The 18751-nt window shown below is 44.4% G+C and overlaps 1 protein-coding gene across 5 annotated transcripts in view; it reads right to left on the bottom strand.

The window, feature by feature from the left end:
* Positions 1 to 18751, bottom strand: part of bcr (BCR activator of RhoGEF and GTPase) — a 114827-nt gene that overhangs the window by 35414 nt on the left and 60662 nt on the right. For 3 of the 5 annotated variants that reach the window (XM_061800475.1, XM_061800477.1, XM_061800476.1), the window contains 3 exons: positions 13404 to 13588; positions 6509 to 6613; positions 4282 to 4467 (listed from right to left, as the gene is read on the bottom strand). In XM_061800475.1, coding sequence (XP_061656459.1) covers positions 4282 to 4467; positions 6509 to 6613; positions 13404 to 13588 — 476 coding nt within the window. Of the gene's footprint in view, positions 1 to 4281; positions 4468 to 6508; positions 6614 to 13403; positions 13589 to 15543; positions 15725 to 16297; positions 16358 to 18751 lie in introns of those variants that run through there. The other 2 variants (XM_061800478.1, XM_061800479.1) reach the window with 2 other exon arrangements.

Raw genomic sequence — 18751 nt, 5'->3', positions numbered from 1 at the left:
GCGTTCGAATTGACAATAACAAAACGCGTCGTGGGCGGGTCAACTGGTTGTGCCGCGCGCATTTTGTTATTTCCGGTTTTTTTTCCGCGACGTGGGAATTCACAACAAAGCACGTCTGGGTCACCTGGTCTGGCCGCACGCAACACGGGGGCGTTCGAGTACCGATTTCTGTTCGAAAACAGAAGCAAAAAAATCTCAAAATTTTCATTCGAAAACCGATTTGTTCAAAAACGGAGACGTTTGAGAACCAAGGCTTTACTGTAGTATAAAATACAAAACGTGGTGAAGTACAGGTAGCAACAATTAAAGAATTTCCTGTCTAGGCTTCCTTCCACATTGCCAAACATGAACTTCAAGGGTCAAAGGGAGGTTTGGCCTCACATTACTGAGGACCGGGGTTCAAAATTACGTGTTCTCCCCATGTCAGCACCGGTGTTTCTACGGAGATTCCGGTTTCCTCCCACATCCCCAAAACATGCATTAATTGGGAGTCTCTAAATTTCCCGTAGGTGTGATTACATGTGTGACTACTGCCTGTCTCCATTTGCCCTGCGATCGGCTGGCAACCGTTTGAGGGTTTATCCCACCTCCTGCCTGATGACAGCTGGGATTGGCTCCAGCACTCCCCGCGACCCTCGTGAGGATAAGCGGCTCAGAAAATGGATGGGTGGATAAAGGTCCTGGTGGTCCTCCACGACGTCCTGTTCAGTTAGCTGCGACCTACGAGAAACTTCTCAACGTAAGATGGTGAGACGCACCCCTCCATTTCTGCAAACGGACAATTAGCAAAAGTCGCCACACAGCTTCCTGCTTGACTCAGTCGGGTAAAAGCTTGGCTTTGCAGCACCGCTTGAAGTGTATCCTCTGAGGAGCGGCGGCAATGGTGTATTTGAACCCGATTTTCAGCCTTGCAACACGTGCCTTTGACACTCGCTGCTCATGTCCTGTCACCGCCGCTTTGCCCCCCCCCCCCCCCCCCACAAACCCCACTCTTGGTTCTGATGTTTCATGACTCCTAAGTCCGTCAAAGCCATGAGCCTTAAATCCACTTGCCATCCTTACTCGGCTCGAGATGACGCTCCTTAAAATCTCCGCCTATGTTCCTCGCTTCTTGGGCTGGCTTCTAATCTTATCCTCTAATACAGCCACCGTCGTGTAGACTTTAACTCTTACTTTTTTTTTTTTTTTGGTGGTAAAATGAGCGTACGAGTAGGGGCTGAAGAGAGAGGGGAATAATCTGTGCAAGTTAATATACCTCGGAAAGTATATGCTCGCACTAATGTGTACATAGAGTGTAAAAATGTTTATGTGTCACAGAGGAGGAAATGATTATACTGCATAGCTTGAAACAAACTTTAGGATTCTGTAATTATGTCATGTTTGAGTATAAAACGGTGTCCCTAACACTAACCAATTAGCCGAGTATTTTGCACTAGTAAAGGGGCCGAGACGATTTTATCGAGCTCATGCACCTACGTTAACGAAATCACGTGACTGGCCATATTGCCGGTCTAACAAAGCACTGTTCAATGCTAAGTCCGTTGAGACGAAACAAAAACGTGTCTTACAACACAACGCCCAGAGTTTTGTCCGATACCGTTAAATATTTAGAAGGTGATAATAAACGAAGGTACGTGGAAAAATGAGACACTTGGTATAGAGGACCCAAATTTAATGTTGAAGTCGATGTTTTCGCCGAAAAGAAATTGGGACTGTGAATCTGCTTCCGCTTGTCTTGGACAGCTGGATATACACGTGGATCTGGTGAATAAGTCATCGAGATCCACACGGAAGAATTTGAAAGCGTAGAAAAGTCTGGACGCATACAAATACTTCATTGGAATAAATCCGACATTGCGACGGGTTGACGGCTCGTGAACGCGGAAGCGTATTCGGGTACACATTAATCTTTGCCGGAATCCATCGATCTTTTCAGCTAGTTTCAATACAAATACCAATATTTAAATAAAAGACTCCTGGTTTTACACAAAGTCTCATTCGTTAACTATGATTGCAAAAAAAAAAAAAAAACAAATAAGGCGGCACGTTGGATCAGCTGGAAAGCGTTGGGCCTCACAGTTTTGAGGTCCCACGTTCAATCCTGGACCCGCCTGTGTGGAGTTTGCACGTTCTTCCCGTGCCTGCGTGGGTTTCCTCCGGGCACTCCGGTTTCCTCCCACATGCCAAAAACATGAAACATTAATTGGACACTCTAAATTGCCCATAGGTGTGATTGTGAGTGCGGCTGTTTGTCTCCTTGTGCCCTGCGATTGGCCGGCAACCAGTTCAGGGTGTATCCCGCCTCCTGCCTGATGTCAGGATTGGCTCCAGCACTCCTGCGACCCTCGTGAGGATAAGCGGCTCAGAAAATGGATGGATGCATTTTTGAATTTGGTCATACACTGCGCACCCTGGACTGGATTTACAGCAATATAACCGAGTGAATACCGAGACTCCTCGGCCTAGTTTAAACGCATCAGACGCTAACGCAGTAGTAAAGTCTTAATTACAGTCAATATTTATGTGAACAACATATCCAGACAATTACTATAAAACAATCAATTAATGAAAAACAGTACTGTGTGATGTTTTCTTCATTCACCGCGCGCATTTCCTAACCTCTCAACCCCATAAACCGAGGACACCCCGCAGAACCAACACCCATCACGGCTTTGCAGGTACAATGGCTTTCTAGTACTTTCTATGGGTCACCGGCTGCCTGTGGAACAGATATCAGGTCATATTTTAAGCCATAACATTTTAGTCCCTCGACTCCACGGAGGTCAAGGCCATTAAACCCTCCCCAGTGCTTTTTTTTTGTTGTTGCAAAGTCGGCCAGTGGAGATGGGAGATGTAATTATTTTAGTGCTGAGCCGTCACTTTTGGACTAAACTGCAACATTGCCCCTCATGCTGTTTACTGAAATGAATTTCTGGCCGAGTGAAGGCGATCTCATTATATAGTCACGTAATGTGACTATAAGACGGCAGAAAAAATATATTCAAAAATAAGAGCGGAAGATAGAGAGAGAGAGAGAGAGAGAGAGAGAGAGAGAGAGAGAGAGAGAGAGGAAGCTGTCTCCGAGACACAAAGCATACAGAGCAGCGACGGTCTCAGCTGCAGAGGCAAAAAGGCAGCATTGTGAAACACGCTTGCGCCCCCCGCATGTGTGTGTGTGTGTGTGTGTGTGTAAATCAATGTCTGTCGGAGCATGAGAGCGCGTGAGGCTGAGAGAGCGAGACAAAAAAAAAAAAAAAAAAAAAAAAGAGAGGGCCGAATGAGGCCAGCAGCAGTGGGTGAGCGGCAGCATTTGGGAGAGAATTAACAACCAATTCATTGTAGGTTAATTGAGCCGCTGTGCAAGTCATTAAGGCGAGCGGCGTACATGTGGCTCTGACATCATTGACACAAGTTACTGTGGGGCACACACAGTAACTGAGTACTAAATACTCAGTGAAGTAGAGAGTAACTTAAAAATTAAATTGACTAATTTTTAAAATTAATTTTAATGTTATTTTAAATAAATTTTAGTTAATTTAATTTTAACTAAATTAAAAAAAATATTAGTAAAAAATACAAATAAAGAATAAAACCTGAGCATCAACATAAAGTAAAAAAAATAAAAGTGGGAGTCCACAAATGGCTGTTGAAAAATCAAAAACACGTGCAACTGGGCAGAACAGAAATATCATTTACTTTATTCACTCAAGTGATTAAATATAGACGCTGTTTGCTGACCAGCCTTATTGATTGCGTGTTGTGTGTGCGCGTGCGAGCGTGAGCGCATGGCACACGTCCCCCAAGAAATGGCGGTGATTTATGACCATAAAGTAGGGCTGATGTTGCCAGAAGCGCTGCAAAAAGCAACAATAGGAAACATCTGCAACTTACCGCGAGGTATTTTCTGGAGCTAGAAGTGGGCTGAAAGATCCAGCTTTTGGCAGAACAGCAATTTTTTGTTTTTTTTGTTTTGTCACCCCCCCAAATATGAGTCATTTTGATTGTGTGTGGTCATGTGACTCCCGTGTGGTGTCTGATTGGTGAAATTAAGTCAAAAAACATTATGCAGAAATCTAAGATGAAGTCTGAAAACAGATTTATGTACAAACAAAAGTAGCGGGCGTCATGCCCAATATTGTAATGGATCAAAAGTATTGATTTTTCTCATGAATACTCAATTACGGTAGAAAGTATAATTTATTCAAACGACTCTTGATAAGTTGGCAGACAATTCCAAAATCACAAACACAGAACCTGCAGTCACTCGTTTGCACTGCTCACCAGTTTTTGGAAGAGATCCCCAACTCTCTGGTGGTGACTCCATTGCTGGACACGGGGCAGGAGTCCATCGTAAAACTCCTTGTGGATCTCGTAGAGCTCAGGCACTTTGAAGAAGATGGTTTCGATCTGGGACACGGAGAGCACCGGCTGCGACGTGGTGGCTGCCGCTTTCAGGGGCTTCATGGGCTGACAGGGAGGGAAGGTGCGGGAAAGACGTGAATATGCTCCCAAAAAACAAATAAGTATTTGAACACCCTGCAATATTGCAGGTTCTCCCACTTCGAAATCATGGAGGGGTTTGATATTTTCATCGTAGGTGCATATCCACTACGAGAGAGATAATCTTAAAAGAAAAATCCAGAAATCACAATGTATGATTTTTTTTTACAACCGATGTTAATATTTGGTACAGAAGCCTTTGTTTGCAATTGCAGAGGTCAAACGTTTCCTGTAGTTGTTCACCAGGTTTGCACAAACTGCAGGAGGGATTTTGGCCCACTCCTCCACATAGATCTTCTCTAGATCAGACAGGTTTCTGGGCTGTCGCTGAGAAAGATGGAGTTTCAGGTCCCTCTAAAGATTTTCCATTTGGTTTAGGTCTGGAGACTGGCTAGGACACGCCAGAACCTTGATATGCTTCTTACGGAGCCGCTCCTTGGTTTTTCTGGCTGTGTGCTTTGGCTCATTGTCATGTTGAAATACCCAGTCATGACCCATGTTCAATGCTCTGACTGAGGGAAAGAGGTTGTTCTTCAAAATCTCACAATACGTGGCCGCGGTCATCCTCTCCTTAATACACTGCAGTCGTCCTGTCCCATGTGCAGAAAACACCCCCAAAATACGATGCTACCACCCCCATGCTTCACAGTAGGGTTGGTGTTCTTGGGATGGAACTCATCATTCATCTTCCTCCAAACACGTTTAGTGGAATTATGACCAAAAAGTTACTTTTGGTCTCATCTGACCACAAAACCTTCTCCCATGACTCCTCCCTATCATCCAAATTGTCATTGGCAAACATAACAGGCCTTGACATGTGCCGGGTTAACCAGGGGAACCTTCCGTGCCATGCATGATTTCAAACCATGACGTCTTAGTGTATTACCAACAGTCACCTTGGAAACGGTGGTCCCAGCTCTTTTCAGGTCATTGACCAAGTCCTGTTGTGTAGTCCTGGGCTGATTCCTCACCTTTCTACAAATCACTGAGACCCCACGAGGTGATATCTTGGACGGGGCTCCACTCTGATTGAGATTGACAGTCACGTTTAGCTTCTTCCATTTTCTAATGATTACTCCAACAGTGAACCTTTTTTCACCAAGCTGCTTGGCCATTTCTCCGTACCCCTTTCTAGCTGTGTGGAGTTGTACAATTTTGTCTCTGGAGTGTTCGGACAGCTCTTTGGTCTTGGCCATATTACAAGTTTAAGTCTTACTAATTGTATGGTCTCTTTACGCAGCTAGCGACCTCACATAGGTGCATCTGATTCAGGATAATACATGGGGCGGAGGTGGACTTTTAAAGGCAGAGGGTCAGAATTCTAGCTGAAAGACCACGGTTGAAATACTTATTTGCAGCTGTATCACACAAATAAATCGTTACAAAAAAAAAAACATATATTGTGATTTCTGGATGTTTCTTTTTAGATTAACTCTCTCACAGTGGACATGCACCTCCGATGAAAATTTCAGACCCCTCCATGAATTCCAAGTTGGAGAACTTGCACAATAACAGGGTGATCAAATACTTATTTTCTTCACTGTATAAAGACACACAAGTGTAGTATGTGACATATTTGTTCTTACACCGGGTCACTCGATGTTCCACTGTATTTGTCACTCAAAAGTTTTGAGGGTTATGTTCCATGTTGTTTTATGGACCGGGTGTGACACCAGTTCTTGTCAACCCTAAATGTGAATATGAATGCTTGTTTACCACTAAACTACTCTTTCCTTCAGTCAGCCAATTTGGGACGAGCCACAGAACTGGATCGTGGGATGAGTGGGTTTGCAGCACGTTTTTTTTTTTTTTTTTACTGTCATGGTATTTGCTTTCTTTCCCGGTATTAAGATTTCAGTCGCAACAGCTTTTCTGAACATGGGTCAGAAGAGTTTTAAAATAGCTCGAGACTACAGCAGACTAGATGAGTAACTGATCTACCAGAGATTGGTAAATAGAGGAAATGAATATTGTGTGTGTGTGTGTGTGTGTGTGTGTGTGCTCTCACGAGTAGCAGTGCCTCCAGGTGACTGAGGTATGTTTCTTCGCTGGCCAAAATCCCAGACAGGACCCACTTCCTCATTTCCAAACCTTTTTCCAGGTCACATTCCGTCTGGAACAAACAAAGAGCATTAAAATGCATGCCTTACTTTTTGTTGACAAAACATGTGCGATGAACAACTGCTCAATAAAAGCTAGACATAATCAGAAGGTCTGTACTTCCTGAAATTCTTCATCCTCACTCTCCCGCTTTGGGGCTGGTCGGAGCTCGCCAGCGAGAAAGAGCATGAAAGAAGACAGACAGACAGACGGATAGAGAGATTCCTCAGGCTGCTATTGTGAACTTTGAAATAACTCAAACAGGCAGGATGTCCCAGAGGAGGAGGGAGGTTGGTGTATAAATACCTGCGTGAAACTGAATGAGAACGCGGACTGACACACACAAACACACACACACACACCTCAGGTTAGATGCATCCCGTCCTTTAGGCTACGAGGAAGAGGAAAGAGAGAGGATGAAAGAGAATGAGATGGAGAGCGAGAGGGCACACGCACAGACACACAAAAGAAAGAATAGCAGACGTATACAGTCCGAAAACCCGGCAGCATTTTGTTTCTTCAGTTGGGACTGAAGAGAGAGAGATGGTGCACAAGTTTCGAAAGACGACTGGCAGGCCACAGGATTCGTACCGCTAAAAACGTTTATCTCCAACTATCGGGTGTGCGAATATTCTGGAATACTCCAGAAGTTAGACAGGGTCATTGTTGACATCTGCGTACACAAAATCCATCACGTATGGTGGATGTATTTGGAGGGTGGATGTTAACTACTGTGTGTGTTTTTTTTTTTTTTTGTAGTCATTCTTTCCAAATTTCTTAAACTATGTCTGTGAGCTGGCCGGGGCGGCTTTGCGCATGTGCCGTTTAATTGTAGACCGGGCGTGGACGAGTGAACGCCTCGCGCTCTGGTGGGAATCTCCGAAAGTCTCCAACAGGACCACAAAAAGTCGCTACATTTGTTGCTCATCACTTTTCCACCAAAAAATAATGACTGGGGGGTTTGGGGAAAGTAAATATAGAAACAATAACGAGGAGTGACGTGCAAAACTCATGTCTCATTTTTTTATTAAAAATGAACCCCATGCATAATGTTGGTCATTGTGGTGATACGTAGAGAGTTAATCCATTTCTTTTGGGTGCTATTAAGTGCATAAAGTTTACGACCCATGCCTGTAGAGTATATTTTAAATAAAATAATCCAGATCTGTTTACATTCACTTTGATGGTTTATTCATGAAGTGATTCTTCTCACTCTCGTTGTTATTCTTTCCCACGCGAAGGGTAAATTCTACTACACTGTACGCAACGACCCCTCAAGAAAAATTCTAATTGGCCATTATGTATAAACATTCCGCGACAAGTGAAATGGAAAGGCTTTTGAAGGTGAATAAGTAATGTAACAGTGATTTGTGCTGGGTTTCCAAAGTATGAAATCACATTCTAGAGAGCGGGGGTTAAAAGGAACCGCCCGAGGCAGAACTGCGGACGTGATAACTCTTTGTGAAAGAGTGAAAAATGAATTTAAGCCCTTGCTAAGCTAAATGAGTCAGCCGGAGCTATATGTGAGATTACCTCGACAGAACTGCAACAGCTGGAAAAAGAACACAAGAGTCCGCGGGAAGCATTGCGAAGACCCAAAGCAAAAACACCGGGAGGGACGATCCAGACACAATAGCAAAGGTGGCAGCCACGAAAATCCCAGACACAGACGAGGATTTACTCAAATCTCTAGACGTATCATCTTTTATTCATCGACCTCAACGTTAATGAGTCTCTCACTCGCGTCACTATGGTTTCGTCGTATAAAAAAAAACACCATTAGGCTACTTACTGTCCTTAGAATTCTGTGTCAATGTTTTCACTTGTGAACCCGTTAGGGTTGCAAACTAGATGAGGTATACAGTATATGCAGAAGACGGAATTGGACCATGTTGTCCGCAGATGATATTGTGATGTGCCGTGGAAGCAGAGAGCAGGTGGAGGAACAATTAGAAAGATGGAGGCACGCAGTGGAAAGGAGAGGAATGAAGATTAGCAGAAGTAAAACAATGTATGGAGGGGGAAGAGTGAAGCTCCTGGGAGAAGAGATAGCGGGGGTGGACGACTTCACATACTTGGGGTCAACAATACGGAGCAATGGTGAGTGTGGTAAGGAAGTGAAGAAACGGGTCCAAGTGGGGTGGAACAGTTGGCGGAAGGTGTCTGGTGTTCTACGTGACAGAAGACTCTCCGCTAGGATGAAGGGCAAAGTTTATTGAACAGTGGTGAGGCCAGCCATGATGTACGCATTAGAGAAGGTGGCACTGAAGAGACAACAGGAAGCAGAACTGGAGGTAGCAGAAATGAAGACGTTGAGGTTCTCGCTCGGAGTGAGCAGGATTAGAAATGAGCTTGTTAGAGGAAGAGCCAAAGTTGGATGTTTTGGAGACAAGGTTCGAGAGAGCAGACTTAGATGGTTTGGACATGTCCAGAGGCGAGAGAGTGAGTATATCGGTAGAAGGATGGTAAGGATGGAGCTGTCAAGGAAGAGAGAGCAAGAGGAAGACCAAAGAAAAGGTTGATGGATGTGGTGAGGGAAGACATGAGGGCAGTTGGGGTTAGAGAGGAAGATGCAGGAGATAAGCTCAGATGGAAAAAGATGACACGCTGTGGCGACCCCTAACTGGACAAGCCGAAAGGAAAAGAAGAAGAAGAATGCAGTAGACGGACTGCAGTAATCGGACCAATGGTGATAATGTTGGTGGTTGATGTCGTTTTATCGGCTTCAGTGTGAAAATGGGCGAAAGGACGTCCGATCAATAGTTTGAGGAGCTGCCAGCCAAATCTCCATCTACTGTACATCAAAATGTTAGCACAGCTAAACACTAGCCTCCCTGCTCTAACTTACTAATCGTCGACTTGATGGTGGAGAGTAAGATACGTGAATATGCAGGGTCGCAAACGGTGAACGGCAAAAAAAAAGCACTATATTGGGGAAAAAAAGGTGACTTTCACTTTCATCGATCAAGGAAATGTATTCCAAATGGCCATCACGCTGCATAGCGACTGCAGCTCAGAGGCACATTTGTAAAAAGACCAGCATCGATTGTAATAACATTATCGCCTCCGTTTCCCCCGCAGACTGCAGGAGAACGTCAGCTCCGATAAACACTCAAACTGGGATCCATGCGCCCTTATGCACTTTATTAACCGTTCAAAATTTCTATTTCTTGCAGTCTAAGCTGTTTAGCATCCCTCTTGTGACAGCCCTTGTTCAGTGAAATCCCTAACGAGATTGCTTCCCATCTTTTGGCGTGTCTGCGGTGGAATCGAGCCGTCACAGAGACATCCGCTGCCGTAGGAGGAAAATGGTGTCCCCCCCCCCCCCCCTCTAAATGTGGCATTATTTCTGGTTCTTTAATTTCATATGCACCGCATATTTCACACTCGATGCTCAAAAGGCTGTTCAGGAGCAGATGTGTACGACGACGCCTCTGAGCAAGATGCTAACTGCAATAAAAGTACAATTGGCAGTCGTGCTGCTACAGACTATTTGTCTTTACTGCTCCGCAGTGACGTTTATGGACCGTGACTTCAACTACAGTCGCCAATCACGTGCGTTTTAGCTTGAGGAGGGGGTGGCAACAATAGATTAATGAGCTGAAAAAAAAACCTGTCACAGTAATTGAAATTGTCTTCTGTTTAGGAAAAAACAGAGACGATGCGATGTCAAATGATCAACAAACATCTTTTAGGGTTGCTGGAATAGTAGTGGATTTGGAGAAGTAACAAGGAGGAATGAGAGGACATCTTGAAAATCAATGAATACAAGAACAAAAAAAGTCAGTTTTCCTCAACAACAGAGATTCTGAATGAAAATCAAAACCCTAAACGCCTCTCCCACTCACTGAAAGCGGGGCACAAGCTCCGCCAGCAGCCGTGAGCGAGCTTCCAGCCGGCGGAGGCCGTTAGTCCTGGACGTCGAAGCTAGGCTAAAGGCCTGCGCCACCATCGATGCTCAGCTAAAGGCCTCCGCCACCTGAAAGTTCGGCTCGCTGCCCGACGCCGAGCTCGCTCGTCAGACTCTGAGTTATTCCCGTCTGAAGAACCATCCGGGGCTGCCGGCCCGGAGCTCCCGCGGGCCTTTGTTTACGCACTTATGTCGCGCGTACCCCTCCAAGTAGTCAGGCTCCGCGTCATTCCGCCCAAAGAACCATCCGAATATTTAACATTAATTCCAGCCGCAGTAGTACAGTAAAGACCTCGTAAAAATCATGAACCATCACGAAAGATCCCTATATTTTATTTAAACTGAGGGAAAAAAAAACCCACCGAGCCCACATAGATGATCTGACCACAGCCTTTCTCTTAGTCAGATTATGGCGAGAAACTGCAGTTCAAAATTACATGAGCACTATTTCAGTTGACGGTGACTCATCACAGTGACGTCCTAAAAGCCTCGTATGAGCTCTGACTCAGTTGGAGAAGCAGACTGGGGGGGCGTCTGTACAAGGGCGAATCAAGGTGGCGCTAACTCCATTCTCGTGACTCTGAAAGCGTGTCAGGCTACTGAGAAGATTTTTATCGAATGGATAAAACTTGAAATGTGTAGGGTAAATATCCTTTGAAATCTCTTCTGTACTCATTGAATGTTTATTCTACACGCAACTTAATAAAAACATGGCAGGTCAAAGGTGGGCTGCAGCGAGACTCGCCATTTATTGGCAGGACCGAGACATCAATTAAACTTGGCCACTCGCGGCGAGAGGAGGCTGGGGGGGGGGGGGGGGGACTGTCACTGATATTGCTTCACGACCACTGATGCGATTACTTCCTCCAAGGTCACACCAGCGAGAGCCGCTATTAGCCTATTCCAATCTCCCCTGACACCCCTCCAAACTGGCGCTCATTCTAGGATGACTAAATCAAGCCCGATTAATGCTATATAATCTATACTGACCCCACGTTCAGGTATGTTTCCTTAGCAACCTTTTCATCACATGTCATAGACGCTTTCTCTCTTGGACGTGAGAGACAGACAGCTGCAAATGTGCCTATTGTCTCGAGATGAGGAACAGCGCTCCTCTGAAAAGGGATGTCTTCCATCTGCAGATGACAGCTCCTGAGGCTGCAAATCAGACAGCAATCCTTCCAAATGGCAGATTCGATTCCTCGTCAATTTACAGCTTTTTGATGAGACTGGATTCCTGTAAGAATAGATTAGCCTACTTCCTGGATGTATTTAGGTCAAAAGAAGTGTTGACAATTATTGTAATTTAAGAGCCAGCCAACTCACAACTGTAAAGTTAAATGGCCATAGTTTTTAGGCCTCAGAAATATGCAAATAACAATTGAAGCCGGAGGTTTAGCACACACATCATTCTTTTGTCTCAGTCATACCAGACGTCTCCGGTTTCAGGTGAGTCAGGATCACCAAAATTATTTAATTTGGTTAAATGCCACAATAATGAGAGACAGAAATTCTCAAGAGAATTTTATATTATTTTCTTTGAGGTCAAAAAAGTCTGCATACACAAAAAGTACTAGATCTTTAAAGAACATGGGGAATCCAAGATGATGAGGTCGTGACTTTAACGGCACACCTGGGAATGTATTTTAGGGCACACCTCAAAGACTCTGCTTCCTTATTTGAAATCATGGGAAAATCAAAAGAAATCGGCCAGGAAATCAAAGAATCGTTGGCGCTCCACAAGTCCGGCTAATCCTTGGGTGCAATTTCCAGATGGTTTGAAGGCGCCACGTTAATCTGTTGAAGCAATTCAAAGTTAGTGTACATACTGTAGGAATGCCCAGACATCACATCACACAAGAAGGAGAGGGCTCTACGTCCCAGAGATGAATGTGTTTGTCCGAAATGTGTGAGTCAACCCCAGCACAAAAAGCGAAAGACCTTGTGAAGATTCTGGATGAAGCTGGTAAGAAAGTGTCATCAAGTGTCCTCCACCGACATGGGTTGAAAGGCCACCGACCGAGATTAAGTCTTTCAAATGGATATTGACCCTAAGCACGCTGCCAAAATGGTTCAAACATGTTTTGTCTTGGAGTGGCCATCACAAAGCCCTGTCTTGAATCCCATCGAAAATTTGTGGGCAGATCTGAAAAGGCATGTGCGAGCAAGGCAGGCGACAAACCTGACTCAGTTACACCAGTTTTGCCACGAGGAATGCGCCAGGATTCCAGCAGAGTACTGTCAGAAGCTCGTGGAAGATTACCAAAAACATTACACCCAAGTCAAGCAGTTCTAAAGAAATGCGACTAGATACTAAGGAAGTAGTGTAAACCTTTGACCTCACAGAAAATAATATAAAATATTCTCTCTCTTTGTTGTGCCATTCAACAAAATTAAATAATTTTGGTAATTGTGACTGACCTGAAACAGGAGAGGTTCAGTCTAATTGGACTTCAGATAGTGAAACAAAAATGAAATGTTTTTGAACAGAATAGGTAAATGTCTGTATATTTAATACGTATAGTTCTATGGTCCATCAGTTCAAACCTGGTCTGTTTCCACTCTGGTAGGGTTATGTTTTCAGATTGTAAAAAATAAATAAAATGTGTGACAGCAAGCCATGTAAAATGACACAATTTTTATAATGTAAAATGATTTTCATTGTTAAATTTATAATGGTGCCAAATGTCCAAACTAGATCGTGGATGGAACTTCGTTAAACACAACAGTTTCTGACTATGCGTTCGAATCAGACCAGCCATTCTAAAAGGTGAGTTATACACATCTGGAGTTACCTTTGTAAAAATATCTCGTTGATTAATCAAAAACTGTAACTAGAACAAGGCAGTTGCATATTAGCAAACTGCTAAAAAACACAACGTGAGACACTAACCGACTTGGAGGACTCCAGCGATCCCGAGGACAGGGTGTCCCGACTGCTTCGGCTCTTGGAGCTCAGGTGAGGCGAGGAAGAAGGCGAGTCGTCGATGTAGGGCAGGATGTCGTGGTGCCTCCGCTGCTCTTCTGCGCGGTCGGCGTCGTAGCCGTAAGACGGCGGAGTCCCGGTGTAGTGGCCATCTGTCGTTGGGACACCAACAAATCACGGTTAGTAAGTACAAGGCAAAAGTAAACAATAAAGAGACAAAAGAAAATTGTTGCAACAAGAGTTAGGGCTTGTTGGTTAGTTTGTTGCATTTTGCCAAGAACTCTATGAATCAATTTTCATGAAACAATGGACTAGTGTCACATACACAAAGACGAATTAGTCACAACAGAACGTTGCAGTGGTTGTGTAGCGGTTCACGTTTCTGCCTTTCCTACAAACAGCACAGGTGAAAAGTAGTAGAATCAGTCAAGTACTTAAAGCCCAAGTGTCATCCCTATAAACATTCTAAAATAAATATTGTAATGAAATATATGCATATAACATTATTCACTTCAATGTGTTCACGAAAAAATAAATATGAGCGGAGAGTGTGTCATCCATGAGCAAAGTTGCGGAAGTGTCATTCGACATCCAAGTGGTCGCCATATTGGCTGCATCTACTGGCCGTGATGTCACCCCGGACATTCACCATTGAAAAGACGCCGTGGCCCCGACTGTGGGAAACGAACACGCCCCTTCTGACACGGAAGCTCTTTTCGAAGAAGAAAACGTCTCACAACAGAGTGAAGTGACCGGGGCAATATTACCCTATCGTTTTGAGCTATATTTAGATGATATGCGGATCACGGCCAAACCACCTCCCCACCCGATCCACCTCTGAGTGGCGGTGGTAAATAGAACGCCGCCCGCGAGCGATGATGACGTCGTGGCCAAACCGCCTCCCTGTCCGATCCACTTCCGTGGTGGAGATGAGGCCCTGCATCCCAGCGGCCTCGGCGTTGTCGACAAGCAACGCAACGAGCCGGCATTTTGGCTAACACAAAGGAACAATGAGCTAGTTTCCAGCAGGTAAAACTAGTATAAACAGATGAGCCCGCTTCAGTGCACTACTGCCCTGTACGTCACTTCCTGCTTCTTCTCAAACACAAATCCCTCGAGAGGATTTTCATGGCAGGAGTACCAAAAAGCGATACGCGTCAAAATCATGTTTTGTGGTGAAAAAAACGGATGGGTCCATACGGGCTGCCGTTTTTTCATTAATAACATACTAAAAATTATGCATTTTATGACAGTGGACCTTTAAGGAAACAATAGGTTTTTTTTAATGAATGTATTCAACATGGAGGATTTTAGAGGCATTTCAAATGCTCATTCCACATTTTTTTTTATAATGTTCCACAAAGATGACGGCCACTTGTCACGTTACTACTCCAAACTGGGTCAAATAACCTCAATCTCTGAATAAACTCTGTTTCTTGAGTAAAATATGTCTCTGCACGCTTTTAGCAGTGACTGCCATTGTTTTCTCTGCAGGAAAATAAGCCTTTGGCCACTGTCTATCATTATGCATACCCTCAGCAGAAAAACGAGCAAGAAAAATAAAAATCATTGAACTGTATGCAGAACAACTCCAATCTTGACATGTTTCAGTGTCACAACCATCCTAGCTGGATATTGTGGTCTGGTGTTCTTCCACACACACATACAAAAGGTTTTTTGGTATGTTAAAATAGTTCAAAACTCCAGGGGGTGAGAGTCGACGGTTCTGGAAATTGGGTGTGGAACAGCTGAGGGGGAAGACATCAAGTATCCTTGAGAGAGTCAGCAAAGATATTTTGCTCACCGCCTCTCACTACTCCACTTTCAACAAAGCATCACTTCGCACAAAAGCTGGCCTGGCCTCCCGTGTGCTGACTAATCACATAAACAGTTTGCAGATAAGAGCAAGAACTGTAGCGCTAAGTAGAGCGCAGCGCTTCGACCAGCTCAGGACCTCGTAAATTGGATTACGCCTAAGTTGTACACCTTCAGATGTACGATTCAATGAGAAATCAAGGCTAACTGCTAAGTAATTCTCTTCTAATTTTAACAAGTTTACTAATACATACTGTATATAAATCTGAATACAGTATAATCCATCACTAACCTTCCGCTCACATAGTAGTACATTTATACAGTACCACTTGAAATATTAGGAGTCACTGATGATGTAGCGGTACACACGCTTCCCTGGCGACCAGTTCAGGGTTTCGCCCAAAGCTAGCTGGGATAGGCTCCAGCTTTCCCGCAACCCTTATGAGGATAAGCGGATTGGATAATGACATGACACTTTGAAATCTTTTCATGAAAAACACTTCGAGGTCATAATGAGTAAAGAGAAAACCGAGCTTGCCTTTGTTGTCCTGGGTGACAACGTATTCTTATGCCACTGTTTTGAACGGCCTTTGTCATATATGAAGACGATACATATGTGAGTCATCACAGAAGTAGCTTTGATGTACACTGAGGGAGGAAGCACATGCTAAAGTTCTGCTAGTTCTGTTTTGACTACAAATTTCAACACATAACGCCAGAAATCGCCACTTTGCCTCCAAAACTTTTGATCGACAAACACTGATGTCATGAAAACAAAGTCCTAAAAACAACAGTTTTTCCTCTCTTTTCCTTTTCATCCCTAAACAAGTCCCCTCAGCGTTTTATTCAAGGACGCGGAGTCGTGAGGATGCGAGGTTAGCGCCGCCAACACGGAGAGTGGCGGAAGAGCAACTACGCCTCCTTCATGTTGGCCATCCAAAAGCGATGCAAAAAACAATCTGCATGTGCCTGTGTGTGTGTGCGTGTGTGTGTGTCCAGAGGACATGTGACCTTCAGCCCACCCACTGTTTGGTCCAAATACTCACGACATGCTGTAGGCGGCGGCTGCCCACAAGGTCTGCCATGCAGCATAAAGGCCGTGTGTGTGCGCGCTCGTGTGTAGTCACCCTCTATCCGCAAAGCCAAACCTTGAACCAAAGCAAACACGCCAGCACTACTTATTGTCCATTCATTTTTGTCCTTGTTTTGCACGTGTACCGTCATCCATATGTGCAATATACCCAGAAGTATTACCATGACTTCTCACGACTCATTCAGGGAATAACAAGTTATTTAAACGCAATATTGCGGCTTTAGAATTGACTTGTGGAATTTTATAAAACAAGAACGCGGGTCCGGAAATAGCGGCCCGTTGCCGTTTCTCCAAAATAGCTGCACAACTTCATATTCCGTCCGCCTCGCTTTGGAAAAATGTTGTCACAGGGACACAACTGAGGTTGTGTGTGTGTTTGTGAGTGGGATGCCTTTCAGTGCCCGCAGGCCAGAAACAGAGCATCCACACAACAATATTATTATTTTATTTTTTTAAGCCAATGACCACCTCCTGGTTTTAAAGCGGCACAGATTTGGGAGCTCAAACCGCAATTGTGAATAATAACGCTTCAGTGTCACATAAATATGGAAAGAAAAAGTAACAAATGAATCACGGCGGTGCTGAAAAAAATTCTAGTACTTTTGAGGAACATTTATGTCTCGCTCCCGGGCTAAAAACATTGGAAACTTTGCCTTTACTAGTGACACAAAGCCAACTACATTTTTTCGTAAACAACAAACAAACCAAAACAAATACTATTTAATTTGTTTTTGTATTAATGCACGTCATTTTCCAGTGAACAGCATGTCATATTTAAAAATCACCCCGACCCCCACAAAAACTTATTTAGGTGACGAGAAAATTTGTAATTATTTTTCAAAGACAACGTAGATACATATATACATATAGATGCAATGTTTTAATTACAAATGGATGACGCTGCATCCATACAAATGCAAATACAAAATATGGACAGGGAAGTAAAAGAAACAAACAATTTTTGTACTCAGTTAAAAGCAACAAAGAGTAGGAGATAATCCATCCATTTTTTTAGCTGCTTATCCTCACGAGGGTCATAGGAGTGTTGGAGCCTATCCCAGCTGTCAACGGGCAGGACGCGGGGTACACCCTGAACTGGTCGCCAGCCAATCGCAGGGCGCATCGAGACAAATAGCCGCACTCACAATCACGCCTCGGGGCAATTCAAACTGTCCAATTACTGTTACATGTTTTTGGGATGAGGGAGGAAACCAGAGCACCCGGAGAAAACCCACGCAGGCACGGGGAGAACATGCGAACTCCACACAGGCGGTTCTGGGATTGAACCCGGGACCTCTGAACTGTTGGTTACCTCCAATATAGTAACAAATACGTGCTGAACACGTAAGAGCGTAAATTAGAATTTCACAGAATGACACAGTAACTGATCTTCTCCAGACAAACACGAGGCTTCAGTCTGTCCAGATTTGACCTCGTCCTGCCCTGAAGCTTCCTCAAACTCCGCCACGAGTCGTCAATTCATCTCTCGAGCCGCATGTCTGCATGCTTAAGCGTCCCCGCTCGCATACATCTTCACCGCCTCTTCTCTTAATCCGATTTGCTCTTGTCTTTTCCCCTCACTATGAAATCGCCCCGTGCGTCCTCGGATGTTGCAGCACATGCAGCTGGCATCCTCACGCTCCTCACAGCACATTATCTTCTTTACGTTCCCCTCCTCCCACATCTTGCTTCTCCTGAATCACCCGTTCCCCCCCCCCCCCTCCACAGATGTAACAGAAAAACCGAGAGTGCGAGGAAAACACACACGGACTCCCAGCAGAGGTTGCATGAAAGACCGCCAAGGTATTGATTTCTCTTGGTACGAGAGGTAAAGTACCAGCCAAATTTTGCACAACGATAAAAATAGTGCACCGGCGTCCGTACACACCCACATTCCTCTCCAATGTTTACATGATAACAGCATTGGGGAGGGGGGACGGGTCTTTTTCCTGGTGCAGGTGGAAAACAACAGTCGCACTGGGAATAGGAGGAGTACGACTGACCTGGCAAAAAAAGGTTCTTTATCACAAAACTATGGGATGGTCCACTGACAGAATAATACTTCACCCAAGAACATGAGGTAGAAGAAAGTTCGATAACAAAAAAACAATGTCACAAAATGTCACTTTTCTCAGTCAAACCTGTTCAGAATTTACATAGGTTGCTATTCTCAGAGCATCTAATCGATTGCAATGGGGCCGTTCTGGTCCTTTTAAAAAAACGTTTCGCCTTGCTAGGCGTCATCAGTTCATGCCAGTTAGAATAGCGCTCGCCTGAAATCTTTGGTGTGGGAACTCAGCTACTTCTGCTCCGATTCGAGAAGCGCGCCCTCAAACCGCCAACGCTATCATTCATTTGGAATGCAAAACAACTGTCCTTATGATCTCTTCCACCGAGGCCATCATCA

The sequence above is a fragment of the Syngnathoides biaculeatus genome, chromosome 17, assembly GCF_019802595.1.
Source record: "Syngnathoides biaculeatus isolate LvHL_M chromosome 17, ASM1980259v1, whole genome shotgun sequence".
Lineage (NCBI taxonomy): Eukaryota > Metazoa > Chordata > Actinopteri > Syngnathiformes > Syngnathidae > Syngnathoides > Syngnathoides biaculeatus.
The sequence above is the reverse complement of the archived record's forward strand: the minus strand, read 5'-3'. Positions and strand labels throughout refer to the sequence as shown.